We start from the raw sequence: 16,792 nt of genomic DNA, 5'->3' as shown, positions 1-16,792 counted from the left end.
TCTTGGGTCCAGTTGGGTGATGGTTGACTCTGTTGGGGACAGGGAGAAGAGCAATTCCCACAATTCCCACCATTCCCAGCTCATGGCCCATCTTTGGGACAACACCAGAGTGGATCTAATCAGTTTTAGTGGCTTAGTGTTGGTTACAGGGATGCAGAAGTCATGGATTTGATTTCTTTCCTCTGGAGTCCCGACCTGGGGTATGAAGTCTTTTATGGTTCTCTGGTCACAGGGATTTCTAGGGTGGTTATTTGGGGTTGAATAAGGGGAGAAAAGACATGTCCTGATGATGTGGGTGGAAATCAATGTAGGGCATGTGGTGAGGTGGCCAACTCCCAGCTCCTGGAGAACCCTCAGCAGATCCCTGGCTTGTGACTGTCCATGCTGTTTTTCCCAGGGGAAGTTTTGCCTTTATTTCCGATCTATGAAATCCAAGGAAATCAACTTGGGATAAGCACTGTGAAGACTTTTTTTCCTGATGCTTGGATAATGGTGAACTTCACTTCTCCTGCTCTGCAGGAGTCCCAGGAAAAGTGTTCCTCCAGCTTCTGGTGTTCTGTGGGACGCCAAAAGCCTTCCCAGGTCTTCCAGCTTTTGCTTTATCCATTAGTTCCAATGTTGACTGTTTATAAATTCAGAAGCACGTCTGGTTGGGCTGTTCCTTTTTTCCCTTCAGTCAGGTGTTAGATCCAACCTTGGTTCAGAGGTGACATTTTAGGATTTTCTCTGGACATACTGGAGTGGAGATGCTCCACATGGAGATATTTGGGAGTCCTGGGGGGAGGGTGGAGGCTGAGCAGCTTCATAGGGACCAAACCCTCAGTGGGAAGATGAGTTAGAAAAATCTTTTTCTATCCACTTCTCCATGGAAATATGGGAAGAAGGGGATCATGATGCCAGGGAAGTTGCCTTGGAAGTTACATCCCACCATGTAGAAGGTCATGTCAGTACTACGAGCTGGAGGCAAGTTTTGAGTTCATTTAGGAAGTTTTCCTTGGTTTTTTTGATTGGCCTGGAGATTTTTGTGAGGTTTTAGGGAGTTTGGGAGTTGCTCTGGGTCTGGTGTCAGCAGAGGGAGACAGTCTGGTGTGGGAAGGGCTAATTTGGACTTAATGACAGAGCAAGAATTAATTTATTTGGTCTTTGGGTGCATGTTAACCACGATGCACCAAAATTTGATAGAGCCATCAAAATCCTGTATAACCCAACCCTTGCCCAAATTTTTCCTCACAGTCCCTGATTAAAAGTATCTCTGGGCTGTTCAAAAATGCAAATGCTGCCAGGGTTTTAATTTTATTTATTATTTTATTTATTATTTTATTTATTATTTTATTTATTATTTTATTTATTATTTTATTTATTATTTTTAATATTTTTATTGATGAATCATTTTATTTATTTATTTTATAAATGTAGCTTGTTATCTATCTCTAGGAAGTATCCACATTATAAAATCATGAACTAGTTTGGGTTGGAAGGGAATATCATCCCATTCCAAACCCTAGTCATGGGCAGGGACATATTCCACTATCCCAGGTTGCTCCCAGCTCCATCCAATCCACCCCTGAGCACTTTCCAGGGATGGGGCAGCCACAGCTCCTCTGGGCAACCTGTGCCAGGGTCCCACCATTCTCCCAGGAAAGGATTTCTTCCCAATATCCCATCTAACCCTGCCCTCTGGCACTGGGAAGCCATTCCACTCGTCCTGGTTTTCCATCCCTTGTCCCAAGTCCCTCTCCATCTCTCCTGGAGCCCCTTCAGGCACTGGAAAGGGCTCTAAGCTTTCCATGGATCCTTCTCTTCTCCAGGCTGGACATTCCCAGCTCTCCCAGCCTGGCTCCAGAGCAGAGGGGCTCCAGCTGTTGGAGCATCTCCGTGGCCTCCTCTGGATTTGTTCCAGCAGCTCCACATCCTCCTGATGTTAGCCCCAGAGGTGGAGGCAGCTCTGCAGGTGGGGTCTCACCTGAGTGGGGCAGAATTCCCTTTTTTCTCAGTTTTATCGTGACCTTTTCAACTTTATTCCCAGCTTTTTGGTTCTGTTGCACCCCCCTTCACCACATCCTGTTTTCTCCCCTGGAAATGGATTTTTAAAAGCGTCATCTTCCAGCAAATTTTCCTTTCCATCTTGTTGTTTATTAGGCTCTTAAAGGCAAAGCTTGTAATGCATCCATTGATCCAAATTCCAATTGAAAAGATGTGAGCACATAAAATGGTCCCGACCCTTTAATAATGGAGCGATATCCTTTGGAATGTAGGCAATGCAATTAGGACAAGGAACCAACCCCCTGCCCCTTGATGGGGGCCTTTGAATCATTTTTATCCATTCCATATATTCTGAGTTGGAGCTGAGCTCCTTTAAGTGTCTTCCTGGTGAGTATCTGATGGACTGACGCTCTCAGAAGTGTTGGACCTTTTTTTTTTCCCTCTTTCTCTTGGAAGCGGATCCCAATTTTTATAGATCCGTATTTATTAAATATGCATGTCTACATTTATAAAATACATATAATACGTATTTTATATGTGTATAGTAATTGGGTGGATGGGCTGACTCCAGCCGTGTGAGGGTCAGCAAAGCCAAGTGTTGGATCCAGCACTTGGATCACAACAACCTCACGGAATGCTCCAGTCTTGTGGATAAAGGGCTGCAGAGATGGAAAGGGACTTGGAGGTGCTGGTGGCAGTGGCTAAATGTGAGCCCAGCTGGGCAAGGAGGCCACTAACAGCCATTTTGTGTCCACTGGCCCAGGGCAGTGCTGAGGCACCTCTATTCCTGGCAGGAATTTTGGGTCCCTCACAAGACAGACATTGAAGGGCTGGAATGTGTTTAGGGAAGGGAATGGAGCTGTGAAGACTCTGGAGCACCAGGAGTGGCAGAGGGAGCTGGGAGGGCTCAGCCTGGAGAAAAGGAGGTTTAGGAGGGACCTTTGGTGAGAGTTGGAATCTGCTCCCAGGGAACAAGGGACAGGACAAGAGGAAATAGCTTCAAACTACACTAGGAGAGGTTCAGGCTGGACATCAAGAGGAATTTCTTCATGGAAAGGGTTGGAATGGGCTGCCCAGGGAGATGGTGGAGTCTCTATCCCTGGAGGTGTCCAAGGAATGCCTGGAGGTGGCACTCAGTGCTCTGGTCTGGGCCACAAGTTTGGGATCAGTCACAGGTTGGACTTCATGATCTTGGAGGTCTTTTCCAACCCAAATGATTCCATGATTCCACATATGTTATGTATACACACACACATATGGATATACATATATGGATATTATATAGATGTATAGACAGCATTGATATTAATAAATATTTACTGAATAATGGATGCTTAGAATTCATGCCAAGGAATCAAGGCTGATAACGCTGCTCCAGTTGTTTTGGGGGTCAGCTTATAAATGACAAGGAGACCATAAGAAGGGATAAATCCTTGGATATACAACCACCTGCTTAAAATGTGGAGAAACAAGCTTGGAGTCAACATCTGAATTTTTTATTTATTCCGTAAGTTTAATATAATGTCAGCAAAGGCCAGTTCTTAAGGGGGAAAAAAAGTAATTTATACACTGTTTTTCTGCCTTTGTAGTTAAATTTAATTTCAGTTTTAATTGATTAATCAAATTTAAATTTAGTTTTCAAAATGCGTCACCTGTGGATGTGTATCCATCCCTAGTCCAAGCTGTGGGAATGGGGTTTTCCAGAGGCAGCCAGTAGCTGGTGTTTTCCCAGTGGATAATTCCCTTCAGCACAGCCTCACTGAACTTCTTTAACCTCTTTCATGCTGAGTTCCTGGTTTTCCATGGAATTCTGCTCCTCATCCAAGATATTTGCTTTAATTAAAATGTATCAGCTGTTCTGGCTCTTCACAGTATTATTGCCGTTTCCTGCATGAGGAAAAGAGCATTTAAAGGGAAAATATCTTTGGAAAAAGCAATTATCCCAGGTATTTTTGGAAAGCAGGCAAGAGGGAAAGCCTCCAGTGGGATTTGGCTCCGTGTCTGACTGATTACTGTGATAAATATTCAGAGTTGGAGCTGTTTGGGTCGGGATACGGACACAGCATTGGAATGATCTTCGGCAATTATCCTTCCTGGGATATTCCAGCGCTTGGAGCGCATCCAGAGCTCTGAAATGGGATTTACAGGGATGAGCAGAGGGAGGAATATCGCTTCTGTGCCAGGACAGGGGAAGGTCTAAGAGCTGCTCTCGCTTTCCCTCTGGTTTTAGCCCATCACTGAGGGTGGTAGGACACTGTCTGGGAGGGATTAAGGATTATTCCACGTGGACACAGGTCCTGGAGCTTCCCAAACAGAGCCACTAAAGCCGGCAACACCTGCCTGGAACGCCGCGAGCTCCGTTTCAGCTAATCAGAGTTAAACCCTAATGAACTTTGTCCAATCGCCTGAGCTAATGGGGGTAAAAGGAATCTAATTAACGGGACAATAGTTCCCGGTCTTCCCGGTGTAATCACTGATCCGCCGCCGGCATTAGAGCAGCGGGATGGAAAGCTGAGTATTAGGGACCGTCAGCATTTCCATTCTCAGTCTCAGCCTAAGCGGTTTAACGGGACCTTGGCAGGGGGGTTTGGGATGAGACTTGACCTACCTTGAGAACAGCCTTATGTTGGGAAATTGTCTTCTCCAGAGGGTCTTTTGTCTCGTCTCCAGGGAGGCGAACTTCGCTGGAGAAGTTGGAATTGTTTCCGAGGATCCTCCCGTGGGCTTGCTGTGGGTGGGATCAGGCCCAGGGCTGGAGAGAAACCAAAGAGATGGTTTGGAGTTGGGCTGTCAGGGAGTAGGGAGGACAAGAGGAAATGACCTGAAGTTGTGCCAAGGGAGTTTTAGATTGGATATCAGGGAGAATTTCTTTATGGAAAGGGTTGTCAGGTGTTGGTAAAGGGCAGGGTTAGATGGGATACTGGGAAAAAGTTCATCCCTGTGAGTGTGGTGAGGCTCTGCCAGAGTCTTAAAGAATGGTTTGGATTGGAAGGGATCTTGAAGGTCCCACCCCTCTGCCATGGGCAGGGACACCTTCCACTATCCCACATTGCTCCAACCCCGATCCAACCTGGCCTTGGACAGTTCCAGGGATGAGACAGCCGCAGCTGCTCGGGACAGCCATTGCCAGGGCCTCCCCACCCTCACAGCCAAGAATTCCTTCCCAGTATCCCATCTTTCCTTGCCCTCTGGAAGTGGGAAGCCATTCCCTGTCCCTCTATCCCTTATCCAAAGTCCCTCTCCAGCTCTCTTGGAGCCACTTTAGGCACTGAAGAGGCTCCAAGCTCTTCCTGGATCCTTCTCTTCTCCAGGCTTGACACTCCCAGCTCTCCCAGGGCAGGTCCATCCCTGCCCTTCTCACGTGGCCACACCAGTCCTTCAGCACAGCTGGTCACAAGGCAAATTCTTTCCCTGTTTTTTGTGCTTGGCACATGGCACTGGGTTTGCATCCAAGCTCTCCATCTCCTGCAGGAATGAATTTGGTTGCAAACAATAGTAGGGATTTAGGAAAGAGAGGCAGGGAAAAGAGCTATCCTCTCCCACTGCTCTGAGCTCCTCAAGGTGTTACTGGATCTCCTGTGTTTTTTGGAAGGTTTTGGCAGGATTTCAGGGCTTTCTCTGGCTTCAAGTGGGATCATAAGCCCTGCAGGAGCTGCCAAGTGCCATGTGGAGCTCTGGCTTTTCATAGACACAGTGGAGAGATGAAAGGGAATGGCAGAGTGGGGCTGAATGGCTTTCAGAGGGAAATGACAATAAATCCAGTGGGAGGGAATAATGACACTTGAGGGAAGAGGCGGCATCCAGAAGGACTGTTAAGGGCTGGGCCAGTGCAAACCTTGGCAAAGCCAAGGCCAAGGTCTTCCAAGTGGGTGGGACAATTCCAAGGACAGACCCAGGCTGGATGGGCAACAGATTGAGAGCAACCCTGAGAAGGATTTGGGGGTGTTGGTGGCTGAAAAACTGAATGTGCCTCATCAATGTGTGCTGGAATCCAAAAATTCCATGTCTCTTGGGCTCATCCCACAGCGTGGGCAGCAGGAGAGGAGGAATTTCTTCCCCTCCACCCTGCTCAGGTGAGATCCCACCTGTAGAGCTGCCTCCAGCTCTGGGGTGTAACAACAGAGGGGTGTGGAACTGCTGGAGCAATTCCAGAGGAGGTCATGGAGATGTTCCAAGGGATGGAGCCCCTCTGCTCTGGAGCCAGGCTGGGAGAGCTGGGAATGTCCAGCCTGGAGAAGGGAGGGCTTCAGGGACACCTCAGAGCCCCTTCCAGTGCCTGAAGGGACTCTGGAGAGCTGGAGAGGGACTTGGGATGGCGGGACAGGACACAGGGAATGGCTTCCCAGTGCCAGAGGGCAGGGACAGATGGGATATTGGGAAGAAATTTTCCCTGGGAGAGTGAGGAGCGAGAGTGCTGGAATGGAATTCCAAGAGAAGCTGTGGCTGTCTCATCCCTGGAAGTGTCCATGGCCAGACTGGGCAGGGCTTGAAGCAACCTGAGATAGAGGAAGGTGTCCCTGCCCATGGTAGGGGGTGGGACTGGATGATCCTGAAGGTCTCTTCCCACCCAAACCATCCCATGATTCTGTGGAATGTTCCCCCTCAGTTTTCCCCAAAGTTGCCAGTAAATTTTACAGCCCTTTGAGAAGCCACTGCGAGGAGATTGGGATATTTTCTTCATACCTGGGTGTTTCCAAGTGGAATTATTTGGAAATTTATCCACTTTGTGTAAGGATTGGGAAGAGACATCCTTCATGAGATGTGGGAAAACCACAAAAAAACCCCTCCACAACACTTCATTGCAGAGGTAATCCCATGTTTCTAATTTTTTGGGTGGGCTTTTTGTGAGGAATCTCTGTTCTCATTGGTTGAAACCATTAAATTTGTTTGCAACTATTTTCCTTTCTAGGTCAGGGGGATTTATTGGGAAGGTACATCTTTATTTAGGTAATTAAGGAGCTTAATAGGTGCTCATTGAAATTCTTAATTTTTCCCAGGTTTTGAAAATGCTAAATGAGATCTGGGCTGGATTATTATTTTTTTTCCTCGAGATTAACATTAAGCTGCATTTGAATGGAAATTCAGATTCAATTGAACCAAATTAAAATAGGGTTTTTTTAAAAAGTGTTTGTTTCATAATTAGCAGTAATTATTGAAGGAGGGAATTGTTTATGGGTAAATTAATGTGTTTTTGCTGGTCACTGTGTATTTAAAACTAATGGATCCTCTGTATTTATGGATGTATGTTGGGAAAAGACACATCCCTTTCTTTTTTTAATTTCCCATCACTTTTCCAACCTCAAATACCATCAACAGTGCATTGAATTATCCCAATCAGGTTCTTAAAATAAATTAAATCTTAATGTAGAAAACGTTTGTTTGAGGTTTGACCTTTATTATTTTAAGGAGAAAAGCATCGATGTTGATAAAAATCCCATAAATCAAACATTTTAGGGGAATTACTTGCTTTTTAGCTATAGATTTGGGATCTTCAGGAGTCTGGCTGGTGAGGATAGAGACGGAGAAACTTCCAAGGGGCATCTTGTAGCATTCCTGATGTGTTTGAGAAACACTTTTAGCCCTAAATCCTGTGTTGTTTGCTAAGGAATGATGAATGACTGAGGAAAATGTGATTTTGGGTTTTTTTTCCCCTCCCAAACAAGGATTTTCCATTGCCACCTTCCAGGCAGACGAGTTCCCTCCTTCCTCACCTCTCTCCCTGTTGCTTTCCGTAACTGTTGCCCCCGCGATGATCCGCTCTTTCCTCGGGATTCAAATGCCAGCATGCAAATGTGATTTCTGACTATGTAAGGATTACTTTGGAAAAAAAATATAAGCTAAGCCCAAAGAAGAAATCCAGTAGTAAAAGAAAACCATTCTTTAAGAGCCACTTGTATTGCCGCCAGCGCCGGGAAATCCTCTCGGTTTCAGCCGGCTGGGAACGCCGCCGGGATGTTCCTGCTCTGCTCGTGGGGTTGTGTTTGACTTAGAGACATCAAATACTCGCAAAATTTTGTATTTCAAACATTGGGGAATTTTTGTGAAGGATTGGGTGGGATTTTTGGATCATTCTTGCGTTGATGAGGGGATGGGGATGTTAAGTCTGAGCGTGCTGGAGCAACTCATGTTTGAAAGTTTTCAACTTTCATTTTCCATGCTGGTTTAGAAATCTCCCATTTTTTTTTTCCTTTTTATAGATTATTTGAAGAGGGAATTATTTTCCCAGCATCACTTGCTGGTTTTTGAATGAAGTTTTGATGGCTTAACTCCATTCTGAGCAGGTTTGGAGCTCCATTCTGAGAAGGGAATGGAGCTGGGGAAGGGTCTGGAGCACCAGGAGCAGCTGAAGGAGCTGGGAAAGGGGCTCAGCCTGGAGAAAAGGAGGCCCAGGGGAGACCTTCTGGCTCTCCACAACTCCCTGGCAGGAGGGTAGATTCAGGTGTGGATCAGGATCTGTTCCTAGGAAACAAGAGACAGGAAAAGAAGGAACAGCCTCAGGTTGTGCTAGGGGAGGTTTAGTTTGGATATTGGGAAGCTTTTTTCATGGAAAGGTTGGGCAGGCTGCCCAAGGCAGTGGTGGAATCCCCATCCCTGTAGGAATTTACCATCTGTATGGATGTGGCAGTTTGGGACATGGCTTACTGGTGGCCCTGGCAGTGCTGGAGGAATGGTTGGGCTGGATGATGTTGGAGAGCTTTTCCCACCTAAATGCCTCTGGAATTCTCTGAAGGACACAGCAGAGTGATGTTTGATCCTGGGAAATCAGTCTTGGTCAACATGAGCACCTACTAAGCAGCAACTTGAAATGTTCAGAGTGAGGCAAAGTTGCTGTTGCTTCAAGAGATGCACTGGAAAAGCCTGAACCTCATCCTACAGAATCATGGAATGGTTTGGGGTGGAAGGGACTTGAGAGATCATTTTGCCCAATCCCCTGCCATGGACAGGGACACCTTACACTAGCCCATGTTGCTCCAAGCCCCATCCAACCTGGCCTTAAATGTTTTATCAGCCTGGGACCTCTCTTTGTAACATTTTTAGCACCAGACTCTGATTTTCCCCGTAGTCGGCGTTGGACCTGCGCCAGCTACGCCGCCGTTTTTTAAACATTTTTATATCGTTCCTCCACCCCCTCTTCATTAAAAATTTTTCTTCCGCTGTCCACCCCGGGGGTGGGGGGAAAGACAACCCTCAACCTTGTGTAGTCAAGGTTATGGCGATAAATTCCGGAGCATTGTCACTTCTATTCGGAGTAAATTGGCCGGCCGCTCTCGGGCTGAAGGGGAGATAATTTGCTGTAGTATTTCAAATGGATTAGAAATGGATTTGAAGGGAAAGTTCATGCCTCCCATTACAAAGGCTAGAAAGAAGACTATCTTAAGGCACTGTTCACACTCTAGCCTTCATTATCCACACTTAATACCTTTCCTATTTTCCAGTGTTAATGAAATTTCCTGCCGGAGCGGGGCCTTGTGGACGGACGGGAGGACTCTTTAGATCCGCGGGACGCGCGGCAGAAAGGGAATTACAAGGCCCTCGTGTCAAGGGGCCCAGTGTATTCTTCAGGTCCTTGGCCCGGCTATTATCTCATTAATTTTATCCTCTTTTTGTCAATACAGTTCATTTCCAAAGGCCGTCCTTTCCATTAGGGTGACAATTCCACGGAGAGCTGGGATCCCGCCGCCGGTGAAAAGCGAGTGGGCGTTTGGCTCCGTGCCCTCGCCGGTGGCTTTTCCCTGCCACCACCAGCTTGGGTGTCACTGAGAGGGAGGGGGACACACACACTGGTGGCTGTGTTGGGGCCACACAGGTACTTGGGAGCAACAGCTTGGATTCAGAGGGAAATAAAGGGTTCCCGCAAGTGGAAGCTGGGAAGTTGAGTTCCCTCTCCATTCTTCTGTGTGGGTGTGGTTTTTCCATGTAAAACATAATTTTCCTTTAAGTTTTAAATCTCTTAAAGCTCCTATAATATAATAAATACCCTGCCTAATATAATAAATAAAAAATGCAATAAATATTCTAGTAAATATTACTTTATATATATAAAAGTATGAGGGGACATCACTGCTTGGACATTTGCACTGCCCAGAAGGTGGAAATGGAGGTGGCCAAACCTCCAGTGAGCTCAAACTGAGCTCCTGGTTGGGACTCTCCATCCCTGGAAGTGTTCAAGGCCAGGCTGAATGGAGCTTGGAGTGACCTGTTTTACTGAGAGGTGGCCCTGCCCATGGAGGAGAATTGGAACTCGGTGATTTTGAAGATCTCTTTCAACCCAAATCATTCTGTGGGTATTCCATGGCTTCAGTCCGGTGGCCCTTGGGGCTTTGGCAGCCTGAGCAGATGCTCTGCAGAAACTTTGCTGGGAGACCACCCAGAGGTCTCTTGTATCCTTCAAAAATACAACAGCTCTGAATTAGAAGCGGTTCAGCCCCACTCCCTTTGGGGAATGAGATGAGTTTTGATGCTATTTGCCAAAATCCTTGAAAAAAATCATAGATTTGTGGAATGGTTTGGAAGGAACCTTAAAAATCATTCTGTTCCAAGTCTCTGCCTCAGTGGGGATGTTCTGATACAGCATCTGCATTTGGAGGCTCCCTCAGTTTGGAGCTTGGCTGTCCCTAGGGAATTCTAAAGAAGAGGGAGGTGTGTGACCACTTACGTGAGCTGAGAGCAGCAAGGCAGGAGAATAAATATCCCGAGGATTTGGGGGATCCAACCAGCTGGATCTTAAACTGGTGCTTAAAACAGTGTGAGTCAAGCTCAGGTGGTGTGAACAGCCCCTGTGGCTGTGTAGGGTTTTGGGATGTGTTGGGTTTTATTGACATTACAGCCAAAAAAAAGTTTAATTTAATGTATTATCTCATATATGTGTGTCTGTATGGTAATATAATGCATTAGGGCATATATATATAAATTTATATTCACTAGATATTGAATGTATCTCTATAGATACAGAATATTTTTAATAAATACTGATACATCAACACATAATATATGGATATAACTATTTAGATACAATATTTCTTTAAATACATAAAAGATCTATTTATATATGTTTATCCTATATATATGTCTGTATATAGTTCATGTATATAGTGTATTATATAGCTATAGATCTATATATCTGTATATCCTGAGTGCTTCCACAGCTGTGCCACATCCCAGCCTTTCCCTACAAACCAGAGTGGGAAATGTTGGATGAATCCCTGACTTCTTCCACCTACCAAACTTAAGGAAGACTCAAAATGTGTAATATATAGAAAATGATATCCATGTATTATATGTATTACCTATATGTTAGTGAATATATGAAATTCAATATATATTCTATATATTCAATAATATATGAATAATATAAAGTGCTAAGAATAAAAATAGTATCTGGGCCTCATATAAATTATCTCTAGGTATTATTAAAGATATATAGATCTATAGAATATATCTAGATGTTATTGAACATATATAATTCAATATATGTATTCAGTGCATGTATTCAATAGTATCTAGAGATAACTGATGGATGCAGAAGGCCCAGAGAATATAGGTGATAATATATAGATCTTTGTATTAAAGTATCAATATTTATTATTCTGTATAATATATAGATCTTGTATTTCAATACATATACTCAGGGTGTATATATTCAATTATTTGTGTGTCTATATGGAAACAGATTTGTGTGGATATCTCTGTGTATTCCCAGAGATAACATGTAGGGAATATGTATGGAATTAGAAGAAATCTTTGAAGAGACTGATTCAGATGGGAAAAAGAAGCCCCAAATCCATTGGCACTGCAGCCCCTGTGAAGGGAGGAACAGAGCGACCTGGGGTCCTCCCAGGGATGTGTCACTGGGAGGAAGAAGAGATGGATGGGGCTGGGATGGGTCTTGTCACAACCGTGGAGGTGTTTTGCAACACCTTCATTAGAATCCTGGAATGGTTTTGGTTGGAAGGTTAAAGATCATCCAGCTCCATGGAAGCCATCATAGGCAGGGACACCTTCCACTGTCCCAGGTTGCTCCAAGCTCTATCCAGTTTGGCCTTGGCCACTTCCAGGGATGGGGCAGCCACAGCTTCTCTGGCAATTCCATTTCAAGGCCTCACCACCCTCCCAGGGAAGAATTCCTTCCCAATATCTTACCTAATTCTGCCCTCTGGCAGTGGGAAGCCATTCCTGCTTGTCCTATCACTCCATCCCAAGTCCCTCTCCAGCTCTCCTGGAGTCCCTTTGAGCACTGGAAGGTCTCCCTGGATCCTTCCCTTCTTCAGGTTGAACACCCCCAGTTCTCCCAGCCTGGCTCCGGAGCAGAGAGGCTCCAGGAACATCTCTGTGGCCTCCTCTGGACTTGCTCCAACAGGTCCACGTTCTTCTCCTGCTGGGAACCCAGAGTTGGACACAGAATGCCAGATGGGATCTCAGAAAAGCAGAGCAGAGGTTGAGAATCGTCTCCGTCACCCTCCTGGCCGCTGGATATTTGATATTATTTTTATTGCCCCTGATATGGCCCCAAGACCTTTCTTCAGCTCCTGCAGTCGGTGTTGGCTGCATCCTTGCCTTGCTGGAGTTTTCTGGGATGTGCTGGGTGATCCATGAGTGACTCAAGTGTCCCTCATGCCACTGCCACTTTGTGAGTCACTAAGACTTGATGCTCCTCTCAGGGGTACTTCCATGAGGAGGAAAACCCTGGGGGAACTGAAATTGTGGAATTTATCGAATTCCCATCCCTTTCCACAAAAACCAGGCAGCAAAATTTCCCAGCTCGGTAGCCAGTGGCAACAGCCCTCCGGAATGAATAGGCTGTCACGCTGAGCATTAGGAAATGTAACTATTCCATTTTCCAGCTCTCTTTTTCTTTGGAGCACATGTTCATTTAAAGGAAATACTCATCGGGGTTTGCATTCCACTGATAGGATAGTGGGATCTTAATTTACGGATATTCTCCGGTAATGTGCGGTTTATATACGTTCTGCTAATAGCATTATGAGCATAGTTTGGGCTAATACAAAATTAGAGCTCTAATTTGCATAAACAAATTACTGTTTGGATTAGCGCTAAATGAGGAAGGCGACTGATACTGGAGGAGATTTGATTTGGCTGCAGTGGCTCTGTTTGCACAGTGGGGGATGGATAGGAACGAGCTGGGAGGGAGGGAAGGAGGTGGGATGGTGCAGGAGGCATCAGCTCACGGAGTGGACAAGATTTTGGGTGGCAGAGGAGCCTCTCTGGGACATGTGGCAAGGTGGGGGTTGGCCTCTTTTCCCTGTCAACCAGCGACAGGGAAATGGCTTCAAGGTGTGCCAGGGGAGGTTCAGGTTGGACAGCAGAAGGAATTTCTTCATGGAAAGGGTTAAACATTGGGATGAGCTGTGCAGTGAGGTGAAATGGAGTCCCCATTTTTAACGGGGGACTTTAATCTTTAAGGAACACTTACGGTCTAATTGACAAAGTGGTGATCGGTCACAGGTTGTACTTCATGGCCTTGGAGATCTTTTCAGACCTAAAAGATTTTGGGATTCTGTGATATTTATCCCTCAGGTGTCACTTCAGAACTTACTTGTCTTTCAGAATAACGTTAAGGGGAATGGTAACTGGATTGTGATTCCTGATCCATCTCCATCCCACTGCCTCAATACGGGGTTTGTGAATTTAGGGAGAGTTGAGGAGGTGGGGACAGGTCCCTGGCACTGCCCACTGGACACTGCTGAGGTCCAGCATCAGCTCCAGGTGACAGGTGGGAGATGGAAATACCCTTGGGTGACTTGTTCCATGCAGGGATTGAGGAAAACCTTTCAAAGAGCCAGGTTTGGGGGCAGAATAAAAATACCAAAGTTGTGGTATCTGATTAATAATAGGAATAACGGTACCAAAAATACGGACTCATGGAATGTTGTGGGTTGGAAGGGACCTTAAAGACCATCTAGTTCCAAACCACTCCATGGACATGCCACCCACTGCATCGGGTTGCTCAGAATCCCATCCCACCTGGCTTTGATGCACTTCAGGGATGTCAAAGCTTGTAGAGCTCCATAAACCTTGGCTAGGCTCGGTGAAGGTCCCACCTTGCTGATTCTCTCATGGCATTGCATCCACATTTCCTTGTTTTTGCTGGGGCTGGAGGTGCTAGCCAGGGTGGGCGAAGCTGGGGGAGAGTCCCTGAAGGTAATTTTTTTGTGTGTCAGTCATGAAGAATCAGAACTTTTCCTCTGTCAACAGCAAGAACATCCCTGGCTCTTCCATATATCTCCATTCTAGTGGGAGCTGTCCCTGCCCGTGGCAATGGGGTTGGAATGAGATGATCTTGAAGGTCCTTTTGAACCCAAACCATTCCCCAAGTCTCCAATCCCACGATTTGCTCATGGAGCAGCACCTCCTTGTGACATTTTCCCAAATTTGGGCTGACCTTGACTTCATTTTTCCTGCAGAGCCCTACTGTTAAACCAAACCCGACCCTCACTCCAAGGTGGCAAATCCCAGCTCGTCCAACAGCGCTGGAGGAACAGAGGCTTCCGCTGCATCGGTGGGGTCATGTACCGAGTGTCGGCCAACAAACTCTCCAAAACTTCCAGCAGCCCTCTCCGGGCCAGGGACTTGAGCACCAAAACTCCCATCAGAGCAGGTGAGCAGGAATTTATCCCAGTTTGTGTCCAAAATCCACTGAGTTCAGTTTTTAGCTGTTTATTCCCAGCCTGTGGGTTGCGACTCATCCTCCAGCCTCGTAGAATTCCAGATGTGAAGATGGTGGACATCTCATGGTGCCAAGTGCTGTTCGTGCTTTACAGTAGCTCCGAAGGGGAAATAATGTTGGAGAAATTAAAAGTTTAGGAGAATTTTTTCTTAAGTCAGACTTAATTCAAGCTTGTGGAGATGCACAGTTACACTTGGCTTAACAAGCAACGTCTTGGATAACTTCAAACAGCACCACAAGGTTGAATGTACTTGAGATGCTCATCAAATTATGTTCAATACTGACCTAAAAATTTGGGAAGATCATTCTGCAGATAACTTTGGAATGATGCTCCCATTTTTATGAATTCCCAGCTTTACATCACAGCTTTGATTAAACTTGTGTTTCAGCTCCTCCTGCGTTTGAAACCTCGAGTGTGGCTCTAAAAAAAGTGCAGATTTTAACTGTGCTTAAAACATTTTTAGAATTTCTTCTTGGCCTCAAGTATTTTTGCCCTCTAACTGGTTTATTGAGAATTTTGGGGGATAGTTAAACTGGGGAAGGCAAAATCAGTGGCTTTGTGCTGATTTTCCTGGCTGGAATGATGAACGGAGGAGAGATGAGGAATTTTATGGATGATGCTGGAAATCAGGCAATGAGGGGAGGTTTGGGTTGGAAGGGACCTTCAAGGTCACCCAGATCCATCCCCCTGGGGCATCTTCTACCACACAAGGTTGCTCCCAGCTGTGTTTTTCCTGGCCTTGAATGCCAAAATATGATGGGAAAGCAGATGAAGAGAAGAGATGCAGCCTGCAAAACCACCTGCACCACAATTCCTGTGGGAATTCTGGGGCATCCTGGGTGGTTTTAAACCCACAAAGAGAAGGATTAAGGAGGGAAGGAGCTTTGTGCTGGGATGGGAAGTGGAGCTGCCTGTTGATGATGGCTGAGATGAGGATGAGGCAGTGGCTGAGGGATGTGGAGCTGATGGAATGTCGCTTCCGGGCAATTTCCCTTCTGAGAGCAACAAAGGGAGGCTAAGCAGGAGTTTGGGAATGTTTTGTGGGTGTTTTCACAACTCAGCTCTTCTCAGGACAGATTTTTGATGTCTGACTCTCCTGCAGCCTTTCCTTGCTGCTGACTCCTCAAATAGGGACGAGCATGCTCAGGAACATGTGTATTGTGGATTCTTCTGGTGTCTCGGATCCTGCCTGGTAAATCCTTGGTTTTGGTGCTGCCTCTGAGGAGGAGGGGCAAGGATCAGAGTCTGGAGACCCAAAAAAGTGGCCATAAAACAGCTCAGGGGTTTGTAGAAAAAAAAATTAGATTTTTTTTCCAAGAGCTTAGCTATTGGTACTGGGATTTTCCAGTTTCGGGATCAGGATAATTGGCTGCACAGACCCAGCTCGAGGGTGGTTCTGCTTTAAGCAGCATCCTTGGATGTTGAAGATGTCACCAAAGACAGAAAATGTCCTGCAGGAATGGAAGAAAAGGAGTGAAACCCCAGGACATGGACAGGGATGTTATTGACTGGAGCAGGGGATGGATTTCAGGACAAAGTTGGACTGCTAGGAAGAGTCCTGGGGAGAAGTTGTGGCTGGAAGTATTGGAAAAGTGGAAGATCTGGAGCTGCCAAGCAAAGGAAGGATCATCTCTCCATGGCCAGGTGGATCAGCCAAAAACCAAGGGGCTTTAACTGGTGGCAGAGCTTTCCAAGGATAAAGATGATGAAATGCTGGACTCATTTGCCTCTAAACTCTCCATTATTTTAAAGATTTTTTTAAAGAACAGGTTTCATGAACTTATTTTTGGGGAGGACATGGGTGGAAAAGGTCCTGCCTACCAGCAAGGGGGTTTATTTTTTTTATTCATCCAAGTGCAAGGAAGTCTGTGAATTTGTCTGGAAATAGCAAAGTCTCATTTGGGCGGCTCAGCAAAGGCTGATGCATTTGGCCTGTCCATGAGTATCCATCACTGGGTTGGGACCAAGCAGAGAAATACCAGCTTAGAGGCAAATTTCTGGAAGAGGGATTAAGCCAAAGGTGTTAAGGGCAGGATTTCTGCAGAATCAGGCCTTGGAATTGCTTGTGGGGGGTTCCTGAGGGGATTTGGAGTGACAGGGCGTGGAGGAGATGTGATCCCCTC

General features: G+C 45.9%; 1 protein-coding gene across 1 annotated transcript in view; it reads left to right on the top strand.

Annotated features, from left to right (window-relative positions):
* The window catches only part of ZC3H3 (zinc finger CCCH-type containing 3), a 126,716-nt gene that overhangs the window by 69,977 nt on the left and 39,947 nt on the right, over positions 1 to 16,792 (top strand). Inside the window, exon 5 of the mRNA XM_066336986.1 lies at positions 14,406 to 14,599. Coding sequence (XP_066193083.1) covers positions 14,406 to 14,599 — 194 coding nt within the window. The remainder of the gene's footprint in view (positions 1 to 14,405; positions 14,600 to 16,792) is intronic.

The sequence above is a fragment of the Sylvia atricapilla genome, chromosome 1 (assembly GCF_009819655.1).
Source record: "Sylvia atricapilla isolate bSylAtr1 chromosome 1, bSylAtr1.pri, whole genome shotgun sequence".
NCBI classification, from domain to species: Eukaryota; Metazoa; Chordata; class Aves; order Passeriformes; family Sylviidae; genus Sylvia; species Sylvia atricapilla.
Note: the sequence above shows the minus strand (reverse complement) of the source record. Positions and strands in the feature narration are given on the sequence as shown.